Source organism: Sodiomyces alcalophilus, assembly GCF_042370955.1.
Source record: "Sodiomyces alcalophilus JCM 7366 unplaced genomic scaffold ACRALscaffold_3, whole genome shotgun sequence".
Classification (NCBI taxonomy): domain Eukaryota; kingdom Fungi; phylum Ascomycota; class Sordariomycetes; order Glomerellales; family Plectosphaerellaceae; genus Sodiomyces; species Sodiomyces alcalophilus.
Window position 1 is genome coordinate 1599956 of NW_027263534.1, and position 24817 is coordinate 1624772.

General features: G+C 54.1%; 8 protein-coding genes across 8 annotated transcripts; 2 read left to right on the top strand and 6 right to left on the bottom strand.

Annotated features, from left to right (window-relative positions):
- Positions 1–109: 109 nt before the first annotated feature.
- ACRALDRAFT_1049105 (uncharacterized protein) lies at positions 110–3133 on the bottom strand. Its single transcript, XM_071015575.1, has 2 exons — positions 1845–3133; positions 110–1777 (listed from the first exon to the last, which is right to left on the bottom strand). Exons 1-2 carry the CDS (start codon positions 2977–2979, stop codon positions 807–809), a joined length of 2106 nt encoding a protein of 701 aa, XP_070875895.1. The 5' UTR covers positions 2980–3133; the 3' UTR covers positions 110–806.
- A 1577-nt stretch (positions 3134–4710) lies between these two features.
- Positions 4711–6379, bottom strand: ACRALDRAFT_1049108 (uncharacterized protein). Its single transcript, XM_071015576.1, has 5 exons — positions 5777–6379; positions 5659–5695; positions 5403–5551; positions 5073–5349; positions 4711–4997 (listed from the first exon to the last, which is right to left on the bottom strand). Exons 1-5 carry the CDS (start codon positions 6230–6232, stop codon positions 4852–4854), a joined length of 1065 nt encoding a protein of 354 aa, XP_070875896.1. The 5' UTR covers positions 6233–6379; the 3' UTR covers positions 4711–4851.
- A 2872-nt stretch (positions 6380–9251) lies between these two features.
- ACRALDRAFT_2083206 (uncharacterized protein) lies at positions 9252–10123 on the top strand (the record flags this gene model as incomplete). Its single annotated transcript, XM_071022439.1, has 2 exons — positions 9252–9344; positions 9443–10123. Coding segments are annotated over 2 exons (774 nt in total), but the record flags the coding sequence as incomplete, so codon positions are not given.
- A 799-nt stretch (positions 10124–10922) lies between these two features.
- Positions 10923–14042, bottom strand: ACRALDRAFT_1041335 (uncharacterized protein). Its single transcript, XM_071015213.1, has 2 exons — positions 12986–14042; positions 10923–12903 (listed from the first exon to the last, which is right to left on the bottom strand). Exons 1-2 carry the CDS (start codon positions 13857–13859, stop codon positions 11432–11434), a joined length of 2346 nt encoding a protein of 781 aa, XP_070875898.1. The 5' UTR covers positions 13860–14042; the 3' UTR covers positions 10923–11431.
- Positions 14043–14262: 220 nt separating this feature from the next.
- ACRALDRAFT_1049112 (uncharacterized protein) lies at positions 14263–15569 on the top strand. The gene is made up of 3 exons (XM_071015577.1): positions 14263–14639; positions 14795–15071; positions 15161–15569. The coding sequence occupies exons 1-3, from the start codon at positions 14406–14408 to the stop codon at positions 15442–15444; spliced, it is 795 nt and encodes a 264-aa protein (XP_070875899.1). The 5' UTR covers positions 14263–14405; the 3' UTR covers positions 15445–15569.
- Positions 15558–18365, bottom strand: ACRALDRAFT_1049115 (uncharacterized protein). The gene is made up of 3 exons (XM_071015578.1): positions 18026–18365; positions 16688–17921; positions 15558–16542 (listed from the first exon to the last, which is right to left on the bottom strand). Exons 1-3 carry the CDS (start codon positions 18234–18236, stop codon positions 16248–16250), a joined length of 1740 nt encoding a protein of 579 aa, XP_070875900.1. The 5' UTR covers positions 18237–18365; the 3' UTR covers positions 15558–16247.
- A 206-nt stretch (positions 18366–18571) lies between these two features.
- On the bottom strand, positions 18572–20994 carry ACRALDRAFT_1075666 (uncharacterized protein). Its single transcript, XM_071018415.1, has 2 exons — positions 19990–20994; positions 18572–19890 (listed from the first exon to the last, which is right to left on the bottom strand). The coding sequence occupies exons 1-2, from the start codon at positions 20593–20595 to the stop codon at positions 19297–19299; spliced, it is 1200 nt and encodes a 399-aa protein (XP_070875901.1). The 5' UTR covers positions 20596–20994; the 3' UTR covers positions 18572–19296.
- An 855-nt stretch (positions 20995–21849) lies between these two features.
- On the bottom strand, positions 21850–24612 carry ACRALDRAFT_1062557 (uncharacterized protein). The gene is made up of 3 exons (XM_071016626.1): positions 24172–24612; positions 23979–24086; positions 21850–23885 (listed from the first exon to the last, which is right to left on the bottom strand). Exons 1-3 carry the CDS (start codon positions 24220–24222, stop codon positions 22386–22388), a joined length of 1659 nt encoding a protein of 552 aa, XP_070875902.1. The 5' UTR covers positions 24223–24612; the 3' UTR covers positions 21850–22385.
- Positions 24613–24817: the final 205 nt, after the last annotated feature.

A 24817-nucleotide genomic window follows, 5' to 3' on the forward strand; every position in this document is an offset into this window, starting at 1 on the left:
GCAGCACTTCGCGAAGTGTGCTGGAGACGCCACCGCAAGGCGTGAGAGCTCTCTCATATGGCCCGGGATCCATTCCGGACGGGCCGGCCGTTGGGACTCGCTGACAAATGGAGGTTCCTTTGTGACTTCGTATGGTGGAATTAATAATCAACCAACGTCTTGGGCGTGGCCGCGTGGGGGAGCGAGTTCTATCGCATCATCCCATAGCATTCTTGACCTTCATATTACTCCCTGACCTGTTCTAACCAGATGATTAGGTTACGCTTGAGGGAAATCCACGCTCCGGGAATGCGAAAATATATAACTGCCTGGTAAACGCGGCAAAAGACGCAAACTGGACGACGTTATCTGTGAATCAACCCCCCTCGCCGAGGAAGAAGCGACATGCAGGCAGCTGACCCTCATAGTAGGGTCTCCACAACGAAACAACGTGGTTACACATTGACCATGGTATCTATTCCCAAAACAATGCCTTCTAAACATGCGGTATCTTCAGTTCATCCAAATCCGGTGCCTGCGCTTGCCGTGTGCCAAACCCTCTCAAGCACCTGATGGTAGTCACCGCCTCAACAATAAACGCCGGTCCCTGACAAGGGAGAATGTGAAAGTGTGGAAAGTATGGAAAGTATGGAAAGCTCCTGTTCATGGCATACATTGATGCAGAGCAGGAATAAGACTCGTGGACAAGTCTATAGAAAAGAAGAAATGGCAGAAAGGACTGACTGGCAGATCGTGGTCATAAAGGTGATCATAATCGTGACTGCAGATGGGGAAACATCAAAGCAAGACAGAAGAACAGGGATGTTTTATCGACTTGCATAGTCGCTGGCGTATCCCACGTCCCCATAGGTCTGGGGAACCCCTCCATCGCCGCCGAAGCCCGTACCCGGCCCGCTGACGTAGCCGCCTTCGTCTCCTTCATAGTCGCTAGCGTCAAACGACGACCTTCCGGACAGGTCATCCTCTAGGCCGCTGCTGGCATCTGGTGCCGACCAGTTCATGCCGGCTAGCACGGGGTACTGCGCGAGCAGGGCCTGCGGCAGCCATTGGCCACCCGCCTCCATGGAATACCCGGCCGCTGCCGAATCAACGGCCATGGCGGAATGCGGCGCGACCAGGCCCTGGGCCATGTCCTGCTGCCTTTGTTGTTCCTGCAGGTTTCTTTGCCGCTCCATCGACTCCTCGTCCAGCAGCGGCTTGATGCAGATGCGGCCGGCCTCCGACCTGAAATGACGGCCGAGCGCGTCGGCGCGCGCGAAGCGCCGGCCGCATCCCCACTGGCCGCCTGCCTTGAGCTCGCCCTTGCAGACAAACTTCTTCTCCCCCGAGTGGAGTCCTTCGTGTCGCTTGCGATCGTGCTGGCGGGCGAACGCCTTGCCGCAGACCGTACAGACAAACGGTCGCTCGTCCGTGTGCGTCCGTAGATGGGACCGCAGATTGTATGCTCGAGTGAACCTCTTGGGGCACAGGTTGCACTGGAAGGTGGCGGGGTGTTTCTGTACCCTCTTGGCGGCGCCATTGTCCTGACTGTTTTGGTATTCCGGATCTGCCAACCGGAGAGCAATGACGTTATTAGGCACGGCCGATGTCGATTGGCGTCTGCGAGACGGGCTGGTCGCTTGACGGTCTAGAGGCGAAAGTGATCGCGAGGAGTCGGACCGCGCAGCCATATTGGGGCTCAGATTCGGGGACAGGCCGGGGTGATAAATCCGCCCTGCAACAACGCCTCCGTTGTTAAAGGGGTCCGTCGATGCGCGCGGGCGAGAGCGGGGACGGCCTGGTTCGGGGAGAGAAACATCATTAGCCGTGAGCATGCACGCGGGTGTTGTCAAGCTCTCACTCACCTCTTTCCGGCGGGGTCAAGGAATCCTGGTCTATGGGCCCCTTAAGGGGTTCAAAGGCATTTTGCTTGGCTGTTGGGGCAAACTCTATGTTGATGGATGGGGCAACGTGGGACATGTCAGGCCCCTCGTGCTGTTGGAAGGACGGGAAGGCTTCATGGGTCTGGAGTCCAGTATAAGCGGCGTTCTGATTGCCCATGCCGCCGAAGCTGGGCTGCTGTTGGTGTATATCGGGTGCCGATTCGGGGAGGACGCGAGGAGAGACAACAGGGCTATGGGAGGGACTCCGAGACTGGAGGTTCGGGCTACTGTGTGTGGGGTCGGAAATGGTGAAATCGTCGAAGCCCTGTATCTGGGAATATAGGCCGGGGTCGGAGGGACGCTGCATGGGAGAGTGGTGGTCGACGGGGTCAAAAGTATCCGAGCCGACGAGGTTCGGGGAGTGCGCGGCCGACGACACCTCGGAATGGGCTGACGGGCTCCTCCTGTGAGTCTGGAACTGGGGTTGGCTCCATTCGTTCAGCTGGCTAGGCAGTAGGGCAGCTTCGGGGCCTAGCGAGGCGTGCCTCGAATGACCGCCGGATGGAGACGAGAATTGATGCTGGTTGAAGGATGGCGACTGCTGGGGTTCGGGATTCAGGAGGTGCGACGGCGCGGAGGAGTGGTGGTGGGCTGGCGGTATTGTCATGGAAGCCATATCGTTGGACCCGAAGCTCTGGTCGATGAGAGGCGAGTTGAATTGGTCGCCGGCAGGGTCGTTATTTGAGCCGTTACCGCCACTGGGGAAGAGGGAGAAGTCGGCGCCGGTATCGAAGTTGGGGTCGAGGAAGCTCGTTTGGCTCTGGTTGGAAGCGAATGCGATGGCGTTGGACGGATCATGAAGGGAAGGGTGGGCGAACGCCTGGTTGTGTTGCTGCTGGCCGTCGAGGAAATTGTGGGCGTGGTTAAATGGCGTAAAATCGGGCGGCTGAGATGGAACGGTAGATTGATCAAGGCCCAACCCGAGAACGACGGATGCCTCGCTGGCAGGCGGGAACTGAGCAGGCGACGGCGACGGGGGTTGCCTTAAATGAGGCTGATGCTGATGTAGATGCCCCGCGGACAATGCGCGACCGCGCTGGTGGGCTTGCTCGTCCATCACTGCCAAAGAGGTTCGTACGTCAGGGCACGGTAACAAGGCACGAGCACCGGGGAGGAAAGGCGATGGTTCTGCCTCTAGAACCGATAATGATAGAACTCGTGGAATGGAGAGGCGGCGGGGTGTATTGGTGTGTGCGAATGAGATACCGGGTCGGCGTTTTCAGACGCTCACAGCACCGCCCTGCGCACCGCCCCGGGGCTGTGCAAGACACAACGCTGACACAGGTCAGGTTATGCAGGACGTGGCAGAGGTACAAAGTACATAGGTACAACGAATTTCGTACACCTACCACACACGGACGGAGAACGGACCACCATGGTGTCTCGGTTCAAATGAATGGTTAAATTACGGTAATTACGATTACGGAGTCAATATTGGCCCCACAGGAAATACGGGTTGGCCCAAGCACCCTCCAGCCGGCTATAAAAGACCGTCCTCCCTCGCTCCCTTTGGACTTTTCTCTTCTTTCTTTCTTCATGTCGACAATACTTCAGAGAATCATTTCTATAGTATTCGACCCACTCTGGGTTCTCCAAAAGAGCCACAGATCCCACCCTGGTTGATGAGGGATATCCTCGGCACCTAAGAGTGAAGTTTTCTGGTTGCTCTCGCACTGCCTGCAAAGGTGGCGGCATGGTTTATCTGTGCTGTATAGAGAGCTGTTGATGATCTCGACCCCATCTCGTGGTCTTGCCTTCGGGCGCACGGGTGGGGTAGGTGTTGATGGACGTCTGACAGGCGTGTCTTTACTTTTTTCATTGTTCCCAGGGCTTGTCCTGTGTGCGAAGAAAAAGGATGAATCTGTTTCTGTTTCACGATTATCGTAAACATTTCACCTGGGCCACGTCTCGTGCCGTTGTCCTGAGCACATGTTTTTCATCGGCGTGTTTTTTTTTGTTTCAACCGTTTCTCGTCTAATTTGTTTTCACACTCGGGCCTGATGGATGGTCGTCACGATCTTCAGAAGAACCACGGATGATGTATCAAATTTATCAATTACTTGTTCGACAATGAAAATCCAGATAAATCTTTGACAAACAGAAGGCAGCATATCCCGCTCTTCATGTCAACGTACGTTGTACAGTGGCTCGGCAACAATTCGAGTGATTTGAACCATCTATGCGTATGATGGTCGTGGCGGCAGATCGTTAGAATCCGTCGAAAAATTTTCTTAGTGGCGCAGGCTCCTGGGCATCGGGTTTGGGGCCCGCTTTTGCTTTGCTGCCAGCCAGGTTCGGTGCTCTCTGACTCTTATTATTTGCTGGCAATATATCGGCGACCAGTGCCCAGTTCTCAGGAGGCAGCTGACTGGCTTATACCGGAGCACTCGTATTTGTTCGCTCATGTCATGCTAGGCCACGTGTTGAAGCCGGGCGTGTTTGTAGTTCGGCGACGCCACGAAAATGGAATAGGGCTGAGGGTAGCCGTTGTAACATGCGGCTTCAGATGCGGCTTCCAATATTCGTACGTAGTCTTTTTGGCATATACGAAGTTGCTCCGAGGAGGCCGTAACGAGACACTTCGCACAGCTCCGTGATCAATTCACCATCGTCTACCGAGGTGAGGCTAGTCGAGTGGTCGAGTGATTCCCAGAACCTTTTGCCAATGCCTTCGTTCTTGCATTGCTATTTATAGAATCGTCCTTCTTCTCAGGATCGAGTGGTCCCGCCTAGTCTGGAACAACTGCAATTATCGTGACATTGTTCGGCATGTTGCCTTTCTCGTCGAGGAGCAGATTAGATTACATTATAATACAGTTATTAGTTAGTGGAGACGTTACTTCATGGTTGTGCCGCCATCCCATTTACTCCCTTTCGATTACCAGCAAGTTCCATCCTCACTTTTCTTCGCCAAGTTTGACTCGCTTTATTAGATAACATCGGCTCTTTCGTAGCCTGAAGGCTTCAATGCAGTTTTCGGTTTGTGGTCGTCCTTGTACTCGCTCACGAATGGGTTCGGGTCCTCGACCGGGTCGAGGTTCGCCAAGGTATGGTTGACACCCCGATGTGCAGCCTCTGTAACCAATCCAACAAGTGTCAGCAAGAGATACCGGGTAAAATGTGGGAACAGGAGGGACGAGAATCACTCACCATCAGCCCGGATGTACAGGATCAAGTCCTTCATCGTCCTCTTGTCTTCAGGCATATTCCAGTACTGCACTGCCAGATCTGGGATTTGGAATCGGGGGTCCGACCATTTAGGAAGCAGCCCGGCCTCAATCTCATGGATGCAGCGCGTGTAGGTGTGGACGGCCTCTTCCTCGAGGTAGCCAACGAAACGATGGCATATTTTCGGGGAGATAAGGTAAGCGATGAACATGCTGTTGAAGAAGACCCCTTGGGCGCCGATGAGCATGATCTTCATGAACTGTTCGACCGTTAGCTCAGTCTTTTATGGCAACCAAACCGCTGTACACGCACCCAGCCAGGCTCGCTCATCTTAATGAAAGTCAAGAGATGCATGCGTTCATTGAAGCTCTCTTCGAGGAGCGTCTCAATCCAACCATTGTCACGTTTCAGACGGCGGAGGCTGTTGAGATGACGAAGCATACCGGCCACCATGCCAGGAACTGTGTGGGTAAAGTCAGCTGATGTCTGGGGAACGAAGTTCTTCAGCCGAGTGGATAGAGGAAGGAAGAGAAGACCAGGGTTCTCGGCCAGACCGTAAGGGACTCACCTCCTGCGATGCTCTCGAGGAAGACAAAACGCACAAGCTATACATCAACGTTGTGAGTATGAAGGTGTACAAGTTGGAAGTTGTGGCCTGTTGACAACAAAGGTGCGAAAAGACGTACCCATTGCGCTTCTGTTAGGGGCTTGCTCGCCACGATCGCCGTCGTGGGTTTCTTCGGATCAACCTGCTGCTCAGGCTTGAGCCCCGTTGCTCGGTCCATGCAATACCTGGCCAAGCGGACTAGCTTCCACGCGGCCCAGTCGCCCCAGGTCCTCGGCTCACGGTGGCCCGGTTCAACAGCGAGCATTTCCTCCATGGTATAGCCCTTGTGGGGCCACGCCGGGGGAGTCCGCCGAATATGCTCCGTCTCTTTTGGCGGGAAGAAGTCCCGGAGATGGACCGCCGGGGTGGTCGAGAAGTCTCTCCGACTGGAAGGGGATGCATATCTGCAGTCTGCTGGGACAATAGCGGGACATCCCAGGATGCGGTGGCTGGGACGAGCGAGGGCCATTGCTCTGGCCAGCCCGGAGGCATGGCATGGGGTGCAAAGTCTGGCAGATGCTCTTGATGTTAACATGGTCGAAATGATAAGGTCCGTCTAGGCGGTCATAAGGAGGAAGATGGCGTATCGATGTTCGATGTGTTTCAAGTCGCCATGCAGGTAGGTCACAGTATATGATTCCAAGAGAAATCTTAAATATCAGTATGAAGTAGATCCTGTTTGACCAGAGCCGTGGCAATATCACAAGCTAAAATAAGCCCACGACTGCGGCAACTGCTCTCTATATATCACCACCCTCGACGCGCCATCACATGGCCCCATTAGCCACCGGGCAGGGAGCAAACAAGATCGGGACGTGGGACTAAGAGAGAATAGGCCGGGAACGAGGAGGGACCGGATGGGCTCAACATGGATTTCTCAGCATGACGGGACCAGAAACAGCATCACTGCTCCGACTGGATGCACAGAGATGACGAGGTACAGTGTAAGTCGCGAAGCATACTCTATTCGCCGCCCCCCCTCGGACGAAGATGGACCGCTGTCGTTTTGTGACTCAGCCTGGTATGAAGTTCAGGAGAGACGTCGGAAATTGTCGGGATGGCAGAACAAAGAGTTCCTGACATCTCCGGACAAAGCCGGGTTCTTGTATACAGTATGTATCTGTAATCACTATACGCCGCGTAGGTAGGTTAAGGTTCATGTTGGTCTGTCTACCTAGTTTCTACGAAGTACTCAGTAGATGAGCCAACAAGGCTGATGCTGTGCCAGTACGACTTAAGTACCAAATCCAGCGGCACGGTAGTCCTGCACTGATGTTGGCATCACGAGACGGGACACCAAGAGCCAAGATAATGGAATGGGTGTCCAGCTGGCTGATGCGATATGTGGAAGCACGCCCACTCCGCGACGCGGCAGTGCAGCAGACATGCAGGGGTTATCTCAAGCTTTTGATATGTTCCGAAGAGCTTCGGGGCAGATGCACGTTTGTCCAGGAAGGCGCTCATACGAAGATGGTTCGGTGAATAAGGTGGGCTGTCTAAAGCTTTTGATATGTCCGACGAACTTCGGAGCAGAGGTGCAGTTCTTGACAGGCACTTACGAGCGAACACCACTTCAAGAAGCAACACATTAATTCGCGAGGCGGGGATGGACTTGCTCGACGAATGCTCGAGATCTAACGTTGCTACATCGTGAACACAAGATAGAGAATAGCACGATGTCTTGTCCAGATCCAGCTCTGATACACGCGACTGTCAGTATTCATACTCTCCTCATGCCCGGCGTCAGACTGGGCCATCACATTTGTCTAGCTTCAACATCACATCCATGAGACAACGCCCTGCTTCTGACGCGTCAGTCTTGGATGAAACGCAGGACAGCGCAAACCTTCTTCACTGCGATCCGTGGATCGCAAGCAATGAAAGTCAACTTCTCTCCTCGCGTCGAGAAAACGGGTGCCAAAAATTCCCTAGCCAGCCGAAGCCAACTAGGAGTGGTCATAAAATAGTTTTCAACTAGCAAAAACGCGATCTCGGACGAATCCTCACTGATACGCGTAAAGCCCTTGCACTCGGATGAAGAAGGAAAAGGGAAAAGAAAAGAGAAGAAGAGCTGGGAGGGAATGGGAATTTATAGTCACCACGGGGGACTATTGTCACGTGCGAGTCAGCATCGCCTTGACAGTGTCATGCGGTACTAGATACTGTACGTATATTTTTTGGTATTCATCCTTCGAGGCTTTCATGATTTGGGCACAGTATGTATGAATAAGTCCTCTTAACTCTTGGAGTATTTGTGACTCATAGACGTATCTAAATTCCATTTATGAACTGTAATAACGCCACATCTACTTCCCCATTCATGTCCAAGAACAAACGAAAGGAATAAGTTTCCATTGATCTTGTAAAATTATGATAATAGGGATATAATACAATCCTTCGTCGTCCACTTGGTGTCTCATTACGAAGCACATTATAATAGCGGGATTCATATTGTATTACTAATCCAACGTGACTTCTAAGTCCCTGTTGATTGGTCCGTCATTATTCGTTTCTTATCTGTACCAGTGACGTAGTAGTCCGGAATGTCGAAAAATTCGATTGCCCCTCTATTCTCAAGGGGTGAGGTATTGCCAACCCAAACAGGCGAAATTTGGATAATGTTGTTGCAGAAGTTGTATTTCTGAAAACTGAAATCATAATATTCCACAGAAACACGAAGAGAGAACTGTCTGATTCACATCTAATTGAACTGAAGCACACGTACTTCGTAGTGTAAGAGCTACTAAGTACATACACGTGTAGGAGTGCATCGCGGGGTTCATTGGGCACTGACTGGAGGGGATAATCATTGGGCTGCGATAAACTACTATGTACATGCACCTGGAAATACTCATATAGATTGTATGAATACTTGGACAGTTGAAACGAAAGGGAGGAAGATCAACTTCCTAGACTGTTCTCTTGCTCATTACAATGTACTTGGACATTCTGCTGAGTACGATTAGGTATGGATACATTCACATCTTCGCATGTTACAAGTACGAATAGGTACGTACTTCGCACGCATCCGAACTCCGGTCCGTAGGTTCCCCTCCTTCTCTTCCTTTCCCCTGCACTACCAAATTCTTGGCCACCCCTCGGCCTTTTCCAAACCTAAAGTCGCCTTGCGGACGAAAACTTTAAACCCTCTTCTCCAACCAACTAATAAATTCCCTAATTTTTCCACAAAAAAAGCCCTACTAGTATAGTCAACCGTTTTTCTCCCTCACTCCAAGATTCTACGACCCATCGAACGCAATCTTTCACGCGAAATATCACTCTCCACTCGCACAAATAGAAAAGTCAACAGACATCATGCCGCCTGGCCGAGCAAACTGGGGTAAGTATTCTTTTTTTTTCTCAGTACACAGACAACTTTCCATTATTCGAAGATACGGCGCAACTGTCGTCCAGCGTAGTCATCCACTTCAGTGGAGACGGCTATGTTAGGTATCGCCTTGATACCACGGCTTCGGGTCGCTTTCATGTGTGGTCCCTGCTATCCTTGCTGAGTTTAACTGACCGCCATTTCTTCTGCAGATGAAGAGGAGAGCGACAGCAGCTCCGGCAGCTCCGCCCCCCCCTCCCCGCGCATCGGTGCTCTTCGCCGGAACAAGTTTGACGATGAGGAAGGAGAAGACAGTGACGTATGCTACCCAGCCATCTTCCCATTGTTCAGCCAGCCTATCATCCTACACTTCGTTCCCGACCCGTATACGTCGCTAACGTGCTGTCTATTTCGCAGGTTCTCGATTCCTGGGATGCGGCCGAGGACTCCGAAGTAGAACGCGAAAAGGCCAAGAAGGCAGCCGAAGCGAAGGCCAAGGCTGAGGCCGAGGCCAAGGCGAATAAGAAGTCCAAGGCTCAACGTGTTGCCGAACACCAGGCAAGTCGGGCCGCACGCGCTGCTCAGGCCGAAGAGGACGACGAGGAGGAGACAGAGCAACAAAGGCGCGAGCGACTACGTCGAACGGAGAAGGAGTCCGACCTTCACCATGCCGAAGACCTCTTTGGCGGCGTTGGCGGCGTTCCCAGTGGACGCAAGGCTACCACTGCTGGTACCGCAGTTCCCGTCGCCGGCGACCCTTCCGTCACTGTCAATATCACCGAATTGCCTCTGTTCAACCCCACCAAGAAGGCCGAATTCGAACTGCTCCGCAACACCATGGTTCCCATCATCACCGCCCACACCAAGAAGCCACACTACGCTCTCTTCCTCCAGGAGTTCGCCAAGCAGCTTGCCAAGGAGCTTCCTAGCGACCAGATTAAGAAGATCGCCTCTTCATTGACCACCCTCAGCAACGAGAAGCTCAAGGAAGAGAAGGCGGCCCAAGGCGGCGGCAAGAAGTCCAAGGCCTCTAAGACGAAGGTTACCCTCGTCGCCTCCCGCCCCGACGTTGCAGACACCCAGGCTTACGACGATGACGCCTTTGGAGAGTGAGTTGAACCCCCCCAGAACAGCGCCCAGGACTCGTCAAACGATGCTAACTTGGCGGGGGAAACAGTGATGATTTTATGTGAAGAAGCGATTGGTATCCATGTTTCGCTCTCGACGCACGACTATATCCTACCCCAGACACCTCTGTACGTCCAGCCCGGTACGGCGCAATGCCTGCACAGAGCTGGCCTCTTACCGCGACATGACTAGCAACGCAAGCGACCTTAACCACGAACTTGGCCGTCATAATATACGGGTGTTGCTGCCACTACGGGCCTCCCCATTCCGGTCGCCAAGCGATTGGGTTAGGAAAGGCCAGCTGTCGAAGGTCTGGACTACCAAAGGGCCTAGGTGGGGAGTCGCGTGATCCAGCGGAGGGCAACAAACAGCCAGGGGACCGAGAGGAGTTGACCGTCTGGTGGAATTGCTGCTAGTGTCAGCCAGCATAAGGGGCAACAACGGAGGAGCCTACGTTGGTTGGGAGGCGGACATGGCCGGACATAGACTTCAATTCTGGAAGGTAACAGTTTGAGCGAGCATGACACGATTGGGGGACGGCGGAGTCACAGGCAACGGAATGGGCACGACGACAATCCCACATACGGAGGTCATGATTGGAGGATGATTCCACACGCAGCAGATAGATTGTCTTTTTATCCACGACAGGCATGAGAGAATAGATTGTTGCAAACATTGCGCGTTCTTTCACCACTGGGCAGGATGACTGTCGTTTTACCAGCACATGCCATCGAAACCGTTCACTATCTTGCTTACTGGCAACAAGTTACGCGGTCTTCTGACTGTTGAATATAGGGAAGTAGAATGATGATGGTGAGTGTATAGGTTACGGCATATTCCTTTTCTCCCACTCTCCAGCTAGAGGCCGCCAGTGGTCATGGTCATCTATAAATAAGTGTACCGTGAGGATGCAGTAGGGTGCGGCTGTCTTGCTCTCCTGCAGCACCACCCATCTGTCTATCCGACTATAAATACAGCAGAATACCCACTAACGCCATTTCAACCCATCATGTTCCTTCATTTTCCCGCATACCGAAGGGGACCGACGGCACCATGGCGCGACGAGTGTAAAATCTTTTCAAACGTATCATACTAACAACCCCTGGAGCGCCTTTTTCTATCTTGTACAACATGATAAACCCAAGAGTGGGGAGAGACGGGTGTCTGTTTTTGGTGATAAGGAGGAATTGGTTACGAGGATGGCAAGCTCTGGTGAAATGAGAGACCATTGCCAGTCGCATTTTCGTTCTCCGTCATCACCAGAGTAGAAAGCTGGTCCTAGACGACAGCACCAGCCATGCCCATGAAGATTGCATGGACGGCCAGGCTGAGCGTCCAGAAGCCGACCTTTTTGAGCCGACGAACGCGGCTCTGCTGGTTCTCGACATCGCGGGCAAATGCCTCGTACGTTTCAGCCGACATGTCGTCCATGAGGCCGCAGTCGTAGATGGTCCAAGAGCCGTCAAAGTCGGAGGCGCGCTTGACGATGCGACAGGTAATGGGGATATAGGTCCGCTTGGCGTTGATGTAGGCGACGATGGGCCGGACAAGGGCCTGGTTGATGTACGAGATGTCGTTGGAGAAGAGAGGCACGGCGGCCTTGACATCGTTTAGGTGGATGCGGAGGTCCATAATGAGGTAGCGGCGGTTTTCTTCTTCAGCCTTGTCGAGGGGATTGGTGGGTAAAACAGAGGAGGACGAGGCGGAGGGTATTAACAGGTCCTTGGGTTCAGAAGGCTCCAAAGCGGTCCTCACCGAAGCTTCGGCGATGTGGCCTGCCTCGGGAGACAGGGCGGTCAGTGGATCGGCAGCGATTTCCTTCTGGAGTAGGCGGAGGCGATTGGAAACGACGATATCTTCCAGTTGGTCGTAAAAGTCGGACATGACCTTTGTGATGCTCTCGTCGGCATCGTCCGGGAACATGACATCGGCGACGATATCAACATTGCCCTCGTAGATCCACCCAAAAGGGCCAGCCACTCCCCGGTTCAGGTGGTCAATCTTGAGCCCATCAATCCGTAGACGGCTGAACTTCTTCCACGCAGTATGGTCTCCTACATTCTCCAGTAGATCCCGGTTGTCGCCAGCCACGGCGCCGTGGACCTGGCGCGGGTGAATGGTGAACAGGGAGCCGTCAAAGGAGCCTGACATGTGGGTCGCGGATAGGAAGTCGTAGAAGAGCCAGCGTTTCCGCAGCTGCGGAAGTTCGGCGGAGAAGATGCTAACGGAGAAAGGGCGGAAGTTGTTCGGCTGGTGGATGGTGACGAGCAAATCCTCGAGGCGGAACGAGTCGATTTCGAAATCGCCGGGCTGGTGCTCATGACGGTAGGATAAGGGGTCGACGGCCTCTCCCGACCACCGGACCGAAGTACGGTCTATGACACCCCTGACACCCTTGACCTCGACATCTTTCAGAAGCCCCTTGCCGTTCCACCACTTGAGGAAGGACAAGGTGACGTTCACGTTTGCTATTGTGACATCGAACTGGGTGTAGTTGCCTTCGTCTTCGTCGGATGTCTGCGTTTCGTCTTCATTGTCGTGGTCGTGAGGCCGTCCCGCGGCCGCAAAAGCTGCCGCTCTGGAGGAGCCCTTGCTGACGGAAGAAGTGGTTTGGCCAGGTCGCCTGGAAATGAAGACATTCCTAAAGGAGATGACGCCATCCTTCCACCTGGGCACAATAGCCGATTCGAAGACAATGGTCACGCCGGCAGACTGGGTTAGGTAGTCTCCGACCCACTTGGCGACGGTTTCTGTGAAGAGAGTGGCGTTAGCGAGAGAGGGAGAAAGGGCGTGACGAAACGGCAAACTGAGGGGCGATTTGATTGTGCTTACCCTGGGCGAAAACCGTATTGATGGATAAGATTAAGAGAGAGAAGAAAGTGGTGGTGCCGACGAGAATCCAAACAATGTGGCCGAAGAGAAACCAAGACACAAAGGCACCCCATTCATCGATATTCCACGGCCGCACACTTCTGATGGATGCCCACTTGAAACGCACCCTTGTTCTGTCCCAGAACCCGTTGGCCGCGGCGAGCAGCTCTTCCCTCGTTGGTCTATGCGGTATCTTGGGCATGTGCAGGTATTTCGACATGGTGGAGGTGAGAGATTCCGGGTCGTGATCATGGCTCTGCGGTTGACCGCCTGGCGGGTTGACCGGCTCGCCCGGCTTGGGTGCGTGTGTGCTTTGGGGTTGGCCATCGTGATTGAGTTGAGACGCCGCGGTCTTATCCTGCTTTTTCGCGCTCTTTGAGCTATATCGCCTCTTTCCAACAGTATATCCGTCGCTCGTCGAGGCGCTAGCATCGGTATGTAGGCCCCTCCGCCATGCCTGCTGCGCGAGTTGGCGAATCTTGGAGCCCGCCGCCGAGTTCTCGCCGGTCGCGGACTGGGAAGTGCCGGTGCAGCTTGCCGCTACCCCCGTCGGTGTGGAAGAGGAGACATTGGTGGTGAAGCCGATGAGGAGCAAGCCGCCACTGGTTAGGCTTTTCAAGGTGTTGGGCCCATGGGAGGAAGTTGACGGCCGCGGAATCGACCGTTGTGTATGTACTAATCGGCGAGAGGAGAACTTGCGCAACGAGTCTGTGGTGAGGCTGTGTATGGGAGCGGCACACAGAGCTATTCTCGTGGATACGAAGGGCGTGGCCGACTCCAGGACGGAGGTCAGGAAACGACGCCCAAGGAAAACCGTCGACAACTTAGTCGGCATGTCTACGGCTCATCCTGCTCCTCTTCCAGATTCAAAGAGGGAAAGAAATGGACGGAAGGAACAGACAAAGAACTGATCAGCGAAAGCGCCCCTAGGTGAGTAGGTGCCGCAGCCAGAGCCGAGACGAGGTCATGCTTCTGTTACGAAACAAGAGTGAAGTGCGAATATGGCAGAGGAAGAAATACAAACCTGGTTATGACGCGCTGTACTCCAACTCCAAGGTACGGTACCATTAATACGTGAAGGTACTTTGAATAGGTTTTTTCATGCGACATGAAAGTGGGTCCAATGAAATACCTGTGCGCTTATCGATAGCAGACACAAAAATTTGGACCTTGATAGGGAATATCGACAAGATGAAGGGAATGGTGGGCATTTGATTCGAGGTAGTCCAAGTTGCACCCACGAATAACGGCAGAGCAGACCAGACGACAGTTGAAATCTAGTCAGAAACAAGAACTATCGTGCGACTAACCCACGGAGACATTTTTTTTCTTTTTCCACCCGAAGAGTACGGACGTTACTAGAGTCGCAACACCCATCACAATGCCTGCCCCGACCGCCCTCAAAAAGGCGGATGATGCCCCGCCATCCGACATTCCACTCTCCGGGGCCCAGCAGGACGAGGAGCTTCTCCTCGACGCGCCTGATCTACCTGCCGACGTAGATTCGGAGCTCATTCTTCAGAAGGTCCCAAGGTCACAAGAAGGGGAAGAGGATGGTGATGGCATGGCTATCGACGAGGAAGGTCGACCCAGGTTTGCGCCGAGCAGAGACATCGTGAGACTAAACCCCCATTCCTGGACCCCTTCATAACCCGTTGGCTTTTCTGTCAAGCCCTCATTTTCACGCCTGGCCTGTTCTGTTTGTGCCTCCATGCTTCGTTTCGTATTGCCATGTGACAGCGTTTCTAATCCTTGTTGCCTTTCCCCCAGGATCCCGCAAAACGGACAGAGATCCGCAAAGTGCCAATCCCGCCCAACTGCCTGACCCGCCTCAAGAACAACTGGCCCAAGATTTACCCTCCCCTCGTCGAATCCCTCAAGCTCCAGGTCCGCATGAACCCGCGCCGGAAGACGGTCGAAATCCGTACCTCCAAACACACCGCCGACGATGGCGCCCTCCAGAAAGGCGAGGACTTTGTCCGCGCATTCGCCCTCGGTTTCGACGTCGACGACGCCATCGCCCTGCTCCGCCTCGATGACCTCTACAGTACGTTCCGTGGTTTCCGTTTTCCTGCTCCATTATGCCTTTTTTGGGTTTCTCGTCTATGGGACATCGAGTTAACCCTCATTTCCTAGTCGAGAGCTTCGAGATCAAAGACGTAAGGCAAGTCATGGGCAGCGATGCCCAGAGCCGTGCCATCGCCCGTATTGCCGGTCGCAACGGCCAGGTCAAGTTCGCCATCGAGAATGCCACCCGTACCCGCATCCTGCTCGCCGACAACAAGATCAGCATTCTTGGCGCCTACCAGAACATCAACATGGCACGCGAGTCCATCGTCTCCCTCATTCTTGGCAAGCCGCCAGCCAAGGTGTATGGTAATCTTCGCACTGTTGCCGCCAGGATGAAAGAGCGGTTTTGAGCTCGGATGGATGGTCTTGTCCCGCGATGCTCAAAAGTATTGGGCATGACGGGAAGGAGAAGGAGGAAGGGCCATGCAAAAATGATATTACGACCTGCGATTCTTATTTTCCTTTTTTTTTTTTTTAGCTTATCTTGAAAAGGGTCTGTCGGCAACGCTGCGGCGTCCTGCCACCGCATATCCGGTGACGAGTGTTTTCGTCGGTATTGGCTTGCTCGGGTTTGGTGGATAGATTAGCATGTCATGACATGGCGTTGACGGGTTGTTTTTATGTCCTCCGGGGAACCAAAGGCAGAAGAAAAGACGCTGTGCAGGCTAAATTCGGATTTTTTTTACCTTATCACATACGATACTCTCGGTCTCTTCTTGGTCTCTGCTAGATGGTTTCGAATGTCAAACGGCTCTTCACTGGCACTTCATCACAGTTCGTGTATTATTCATCAACCGTGGAACACCCTGTTTGTCGTGAAATCCCGGAGGAAAACCCTAGCAAGTCTGTCAAGACCGTCGTCTGCCGGAAATGCACCCTCTATGCGCAAGATACAAAAGAAAAAAAGACTGAGCTCCTCAAAGAGTCGATTTGGTCGTTCGTACATGATGTGATCCGAATCCCAAGACATTACCAGTCAGACGAGTGCTAGCATTGCTGCTCGCCAACTAGCTTATACTAGCTGCTAGGCACGGAAACCTTTTCCTCCCCTACTCAACGCTCCCACTCTCTTTGCTGGCGAAGTGAGCAACAATCTGTTCCTCTGATCCTTCTCAGCACGAGCTATTATCTCGTCAGACAGCCAACCCTCCGTTTACTCTTCAACAGCCACCTCAGCCACGGCCTCGCCCGCATCGTCGTCGTCGTCATCACCGTCCAGGCTACCGGCCGGGACCTGGTACAGGCGGAGTATGGACTTGTTAGGGTCCTTGACGAGGATGTACTTGCCCTCCTCGCGGGCAAGGACCATGTCAGCAATGGCGCGGACGATACCCCAGCCATTGTTAACAGAGAGATTCATCTGCGCAGCAAAGTCACGAGGCTTCCACCCAACAACACCGAGAATGACGTGCTTGTCGTTAACGCGCGGGTTGATACGGGAGACGAAGCTAGACGAGAGGTCAGTTGGACGGTTGCCGAAAAGAAAACAGGAAAGAAAAAAGTAAAAAGTGAAAAGTGAAAAAAGAAAACGGCGGTTGGGAAAAAGGAAGCAAAGGAGAGACGGAGAGGCAACGCAATAAGTATATGACATACCCGAGCTTCAGGAGATCCGACTTGGCCAGAATGCTCTGCACGGTCCAGCGAGCCAGCTTGCAGCTGTTGTTCTTCATCTCGGTGGCGACAACGGCACCGCGCTGAGTCACGAGCTTGGTCCGCCAGTCGAGGGCACCACCACTGCCCTGGGCCTTGGAGTCGAACTCGTTAAGGGCCTTGATCGTCAAGAACTGGTCCTCGCCCGAGATGGCGTTCTTCTGGATGGCGTCCACCTCGGTCCGGACGATCAGCTGAACTGGGTCTTCCTCCTCGTCGGCGGTCGACACGTCAAACCGGCGGTACTTGTACACCTTGGAGGCCGGTGGGTCGGTGTCCTCGGAGGCGTTGTAGAAGGGGTTGGCGTGCGGCATGTCGACCCGGCGGCTCTCGTTCTCGATGACGACCTGGTTGACAAAGTTGTGGTTGATGTAGGTCGCCTCCTCGGCCAGGGCGGGGGGGTTGTTAATCCCCTCCTTGCCACCTTCGGCCTCCATGGGCGCGTCGGCTGCGTTCTCGTTGACCGTCACCATATCCAGCGCCGCGTTGTCGCGCTTGTCCAGGAAGATCTTGTTGCCCTGGTGCACGATGACGATGTCCCAGGGGTATACCGAGCGTGGGGCGCACATGAGCATGGAGAGGATGCTGTCGGTGGCGAAGATGGTGGCCTCATCCTTCTCCGCAAGCTCCTGGATGATGGGATCCGACGAGGTGGTGACGTTGTAGGCAGCGCGGTCGATGGCCGTGAGTTTCTTCTCGGCTCCCTTGACCGGCGGCTTGTCGAAGGCGCGGTCGTACTGGTAGACGAAGCCGTAGCTATCAATGTCCTCGCCCTCGTCGGCCTCTAGATTCAGCTTGGCAAGACGATTGAGGTCCATCTCCTCCAGAAGAGTCCAGTCGGACTTGATGTTGATGCTGGCCTCGCGGTTACGCTGGGGCTTGTCGAAGTCTTTCCAGCCAAAGCGGCGGCCGCGATGACCACCACCCCGGCCGCCGCGGTCCGCGCTGTAGCCTCGTGTCGCTGGCGGACCGGTCCTGTTGAGCGCTGCGCTGCGAACTGTCCCACGGGCGTCTCCACGGCCACCACGCTGGCCGCGGCCGCGGGTGAAGATGGCTCCTCGGCCGTACCTTGTCTTGGCACTATCTCTGACGTTGCTGACCACGGAAAAGGAAGATTCGTCCTCGGCAGGCGGGGCATTGAAAGTGACGGCAAAGTTTGAGCCGTAAACCTGTTGATCTGTAGGGGAAAAAAAAAAAAAAAAACGTCAGTTAAAAATGGGCGGGTCTCGAGCGGTATATGAATGCTATGTATTGACGTCGAAAAATCGCTTGATCACTTACCCCTATAATTCCGGTTATACTGCTGCCTTGCTCCACGGCCATCCGTCTTGCCATCGGTCGTCCAGTCGGCCATCCGTCCAAGCTTGTCGCCCTTGGAAAAAGGCGCGTAGGGAACTCCATTCAATGTGGTGTCGGAGGTAACTGGAGGTCCCCAGCCGTCGCCCGGCGGGCAACTCTCCACGATGTTGACCCAGTCGTTTGTTTGCGCCATCGTGACTGTCTGTCCGCTGGTGTATTTTGATGCGGATGCCGTCGGTTCGAATGGCGTAGTGTAGTTGTTGGTGGTTTCGGTGGACGGAGGAGTCGTGGTGATCTGGCGCCCCTCCGGTCAGCGATTTTCGCAATCAGATTTGGTGGGGGTGAAACTTTGTGGGGAGCGAAGGGGGCAAATTTTCTTGCCACTTAGTGCCGTCTGGTATCGGCTGGTAAGTTTAACCAATTTCTCAATTCTTATGTCAGCGGCCTCAACTCATCGGTACGTACCGTACATATCTAAAATGTCCGTATACTTCGTATTTGTCCAAGTGCTGCAAAATGCTTCGTCCCACCTGTCGGCGACATGCGAAGTCCATCCAATGCAGACAAGGTACAAATCCTTACGTGTAATTGGTAAAACTTCAAAATCCCTGAGTGGGTAATGGGATTCTAATCACTCGGGAATCTGTCCTTATGCTCCATCTCCTCATACGACTCGGAACCAAATTCTACCAATAAGAGCGGCAAGGGGTAAGTAAATACTTCATATTGGTCCATGTTCACCGAAGCCCACCGAGAGTCACCGACTCATATACGTTGTTGGTGCCGTCTTTTTCTGTCTTCCTTAAAACGCCCTCCGATTTCTGACGACCAGGAAATAAGGTCGCGTAAATCACACGGAATAAACTGTACCGTCAGGTTCTCCGTTTATATGCATCCCATTCTTCCAGAGCCTATTTGCACCAGTTCATGAAAGCCCAGCCAGCTCTTTGTTCTCAACCCGAAATTCCTCGAGAAATAAACAAATCCCTTATCCACACCAGTTTTCCTTGTCCTTGGGAAAATACGCCGTTCCAAATGACGAAGTGGAAGCCTTGTAGACACTCATGCTAAGACAAATACTAAAAAAAAATGAATAAAAATAAAAATAAAAGAAGAAGGAAAACCCCGTAATAACCACTCCATGAGATCCCCAGGAATATGCAATCGGGCAATCGCAGTCCCAGGATATATGACGCGCCAACTGCAGTTCAAGAATCGACACAATACAAGTGTCATCACAACAGGATCCTGCATCACGTGCTAAGGAGATCGCGTACGGACATGCCACGACTGGGACCGGTCCTACCTCCATGTGCACCCCTCCTATCGTTGTTGAGCATCAGCAATGCAGCCGTGGCTTCCTGATCCAGGTCTCTCTGCGGTACCAGGGCCGGGCTCGCCAAGTGCGACAGGGAGATGTTGGTGTGCCCGTATTGGTATGGCTGGGGCCCAAATGCAGGTGAGGTTGTGGCCGAGTTGCTATAGCTATAGCGGCGGTGGTCCGTCGAGACCGATGCGTCCGAGTTGTGACGTTGTCTATAGTCCTCGGGCGGTATTGCTGGCGATATGGAAGGATGCCTATATCGTGATTGTGGGGTGGGGAAATGAGGTGAAGGGGTCCCGGAGCCGGTCATGTCGACATCACCGGAGGGCTCCCCTCGATAATGCGGTGCGAAATGGGACACGGGGTGCTGCCACGACTCACGACGGGATGGAGTGTGAGAGCATGGGTGAGTAGGTGCTGGCTGTGGCAGTGGTGGAGGAGGAGGTGGTGGTGGTGGTGCGTCCCTCTGTTCCTTCAGTTGGGTGATGCATTCCTCGAGATATCTGATATACTCAATAGAAGCCTGTTTCCAACGATACGTGAATTAGTCCAACGGCAAGTTGACGAAAGTGAAGACATTCCCCTGAAAGGAACAAAAAAGAACTAACACGCAAACCCTTACCTGGAGAATAGCCAGCTTGTGCATCTCGCCGGTGCATGCTGGGATCATGCCCTTCAGAACAGCAAACTCCTCGTTCATCTTGGACCGCCGACGTCGTTCGATGAGGCTATGGGCCGTCTTCCGAGCAATCTTCCTCCCAGCCGCACTTGTGGCGGAGGGTTGCTTCTTCTTAGACACACCTGCATTGGTGCTGCTGTTGCTGGCGGGTGTCGCAGCCTTGGAAGCAGACGAAGGCGCCTTTGCTGGCTCGTCCTCCGAAGGACGGCGGGGCTTCATTTGGATGATCTTGCGAGACCGTGTGGGAGGCGGTGGCAGGGAAAAGGCCTGGTTACTGGCGGCCTTCTGAGCGGCCGAAGAGGCAGCCCGGCGGCGCGACTTGACAGTCTCGGCTGGCTGCACGGGGTATACTGACTCGGGCGGTGACATGGTCTGGACGTCTGTCGGGGACGTCCTGGTGTTCGTGGGAGAGGCTGTGGCGGGGTCCCGACAAAGAGCAGGAGGCGGGAGCTCGAAAGTTGCCTGCAAAGCAATCGGATCCTGGCAATTATCCTTGCCCGTGCTATCAGCGAGAGAGGCCGGAGTCGGAGGAAAGGTAGGTCGAGGCATCGTTATGGATGGACCGTCGGAGCAAAATATATGCCGGCGTGTCGCAGGAGAAAGAGAGAAAAAGATGGTTCTCCGTCGTCTTGTCCCTCGGTGTGTAATATAAAGGGGTTGACTCCTGGTTGATAAACGAGAATCGGGGATGATATAGACGCTGCCCGGATAGGATGAACCTCGATAGGCCACGGGGATGGCTGTCTAGAGCCAAGGGGACAGCAGTCGAGTCGACCTTCTGTTGAACGCCTTTGGAATAACAGGTGCCGGGGCGTAAGACCACGGCGTGATCACGAGGGTTGTCCCACCAAAAGAGGCTAAAAAGAACCGGAGATGGAGATGTAAATCATGATAAGCCAGGCATAGCACTAGGGGGGAAATAGGACAACAAGGAGAGGAGCGGAGACGATGGGTAAGAGGAGAGGAGAGAGAAGAGAGAGAAAAAAGGGAGAGGATGTGCGAGGACAGCGCCTATGATCTGGAATCCCAATCATCAGGGTCCGGGTCTAGTGTCCTCGCCCCCAGCCATACAATACAGCACACGCAAGAATCTCCTTTTATGTCAAATCGTGGTGGACCAGCCGCACGCTCGGGAAGGATGCCTCAGTGGGGTTGATTCCACATGTCCTCGCCCCCTCTTCGAGGCAGATGCTCCCGGGACCAGACATCTCGCTTCGTACCATCTTGGGAACACCCCTCCCCCCTTGCTGGACAGGTACGGAGAGGGACTAAGGAAGATCAGGTACAGGTACACACCAGGCGAGTGGTGGCGGCGTGAGAGGCCGTAGCGCTTGAACACTTGTGAACGCCGGAGGTTGAAGGAAGGGGAGCACGCGACTCCCAAGGAGCTGTCCGTGGAGTCCTCCTAGAAAAGCCAATGGCATCGCTCAACTGGAACGAATGCTTGAAGAAAAGGGCAGGAAGCTCTCACCGGCGTATGTTGACCACCAGCCAATCAGCGTCCGTTTCTCAAGCACATGCCTCTGCGTATGGCAACTGGCATTTTCGCACTTTTGGACCAGACCCAGGAACGGGACACGGAAGGCTTGTCATCATGCGTCGTCAGAGACTTGTGCCCTCGTGCTCGCCGCCTGAAAGGAATAGCGTCGCCTCCGTCCCCAGTCCTTTTGATTGTTTTCCCTTCTTCTTAGACTCACACATGTCACGGTCGGAACAGGAGCAGATGTGTTCCGCCGACGACCAAGGGCCTTGCAAGCCACAAAAGTATTCCTGTTCCCTAACTGGCCGAATTGAAAATCTGAAAAGATGCCACATTTGTTTGTTGTTTGATATTTGAACAGTCGACTCGTCATTCGACTGAGGTGCATCCGTAAAAGTCGTCAAAATCATCGTGTCCATGGTTGGATGAGTTCCCCACAAGGCTCAGCTCAACCTTTAAAGCTACCAGGTCTACTAAGTAATCTGTTGTTGGTCCGTGCCGCTTCTCTACTAAGCGAGACGCCAAGACCCCTGCCTGTGCCATGCCCCGACCCACAGGGTCCCGACTACACGTCGGGTTCTCCAGCCGGTGACTTTCCAATCGAGAGATATGGCACGTGGCTTCTTTCGTGCGGAAAATGGACATTTTGATTTCTGGCGCCATTCGCACGCTAATAATTACGTTGTACCAGTATATACCCAGACACTAACAAATTGCTGTCGTCTCTCATCGCACTGTCAAAATGATAGCCTCGTGCATAGCATAACGTCTTTCCGTGTCCACGCAGATTGAGAAAACCAGGCAAAAGAAGCAAAAAGGAGAAAAGGAGAAAGGCGACAACTTGAGAGAGACAATCCCCCTACGCCTCGTTGCTTGGGTACTCCACCTTGGACGTGGCGATGAATTCCTCCTTGATGCTCCGCAGGTTGACGAACCGAGACATCAAGTTCGCGCTACCCGCCTTGTCGTTGGTCCCGCTCGCCCGGCCGCCGCCAAACGGCTGTTGCCCAACAACGGCCCCCGTGCTCTTGCAGTTGATGTAGAAGTTACCCGCCGAGTTCCGCATCTTGTCCTCCGCAAACCGTACCGCCGCCCGGTCCGAAGCGAACACCGACCCCGTCAGCCCGTAATCCCCCGTCGAATCCGCCAGCTCGCACGCCTCCGCAAACGCCCCCACGGGATCCGCCGTGTCGTCGTACACGTAGACCGTCAGGACGGGCCCAAAGAGCTCCGTGCTTAAGAGCTTGTGGTTCTTGTTGCTCGTCTGGTAGATGGTCGGGCGAATAAAGTAACCCTTGGAGGCGTCGTACGTGCCACCCGCCAAGAGCTCCAGCTCCGGGTCGTTCTTGGCCTCGTCGATGACGCCAGAGAGCTTCTTGAACGATGCGTCGTGGATCACAGGACCTACAAAGTTGGTGTGGTCGGCTGGGTTACCCTGCCGGAGCGCCTCGGTCTCGGCGACGAGCTTGTCCTTGAACTGCGGCCATACCGACTTGGGCACGTAGGCCCGCGACGTTGCGCTGCATTTCTGGCCCTGGAACTCAAAGGCGCCGCGTACCGTCTGTATGGCTGCGTTGTCGATATCCGCCGACGAGTGGATCACGTGGTAGTTCTTTCCACCCGTCTCGCCCACGATGCGCGGGTACGACCTGTACCGACCTTCAGCTACGCCAGCACCGATGGATCCGTACAGCTTCCGGAACACGGCCGTGCTGCCTGTGTAATGCAACGCCGCAAACTCCTTGTGGTCGAGCACCACCTTGGTGACCTCCTCGGGGTCGCCTGGTACGAACTGGATGACGTTGCGAGGGAGGCCCGCCTCCAGAAGAATGTTATATAGGAGCCAGTTGGAGGCGATGGCGTAGTCGCTCGGCTTCCACACGACTACATTGCCCAGCAGGGCCGGTGCGCCGGCGAGATTGCCGGCAATGGCGGTGAAGTTGAAAGGGCTGACAGCGTATACGAAGCCCTCGAGGGCGCGGTACTCAACCCGGTTCCACACGCCCTGGGCGTTGTGTGCCGGCTGTTGGGCGTAAAGCTCTTCGGCATATTGGACGTTGAACCGCAGAAAGTCGGCCAGCTCGGCAGCCGCATCAATCTCGGCCTGCCATGCGTTCTTTCCCTGGCCGACCATGGTGGCCGCCATGATCTCGTACCGATATTTTGTGGAGACTAGTTCAGCCGCTTTCAGGAACACGGCTGCGCGGTCGGCGAATGGGAGCGATTCCCACTCGGGCTTGGCTGCCAGGGCGGCGTCAATGGCCTTCGATACGTCGGCGGGGGAAGCTTTGGAGTAGGTTGCCACGGTCGAGGCATGGTTGGCGGGGTCGACTTGCGTACCAGTCGACGATGTCTTGATCTGAATGGAGTAAACTTGTCAGTGATATGCCACCGACGAGAACAGCGACGGCCCTGGAAGAGCAGCGGTTGGGAGACGGGGAGCAGCACATACCTCCCTGCCGCCGACAACAATCGGTACTTCGAGAGGAATTCTGCTCTGGAAGCTCTCGATGGCAGCCGTTAGACCTTCCCTTTGTGCAGATCCTTTCGCATAATGATGCTAACCCGCGAGTCAGTAAAGCTCGGCGTCGTGTGTTCCTTCTTGACACTGAAGAAGGACAGCGGGGTAGACGTCGTCAACCTACATTAGGTTCGTTGAGAATCCTGGGAACCTTGAACGAGGCAAAAGTCGCCATCCTGGTAGTCGTTAAAGATGCCGGAACAAGTAATCGTCTTGTCGAGCTTCGTACCGCAGCAACACCGGTAATAGTTGGGTTCGCAACTCGCGCAGAAGCCCGAAGCTGCGAATTGAGAGAACTGGCCGCACGAGATGACTTCATGGTGGGCAGAGAAGCAGCAGACGGACAATGGAGTTAATAAGCAGAGGAGCAGAGGATCGGGTATCACAGGAAAGAGTGTGAGCTGAGAACTAGGTTTGACAACAGTCTAACGACAGCGGCTGGGGGGGTATTAAAAGGAACTAGGCCCCTGATTTGAGTTGGCGATGGGTGAATGGTGGTACAGACAATTAGGTAGATAAGTAGCTAAATAATAGGTGGTACGACACGGATTCTGAACAATGAGTAGTAGCACGATCAGCGTCATCACCGCTCCTCCCCCTTGATATGACCTGCGAGGTCGGGCGGGTTGTCGCGGCTCAATTCCACGGCGGCGGGAATGCGGGGCAATTTCTGGGCCAATGCAGAGCGGGAACCAATCATAATTTGCGTTTCCAGTGACAGCGACTCACGTGAACGATGACGATGCTCGGTGTAGATAACGTGAGATAAG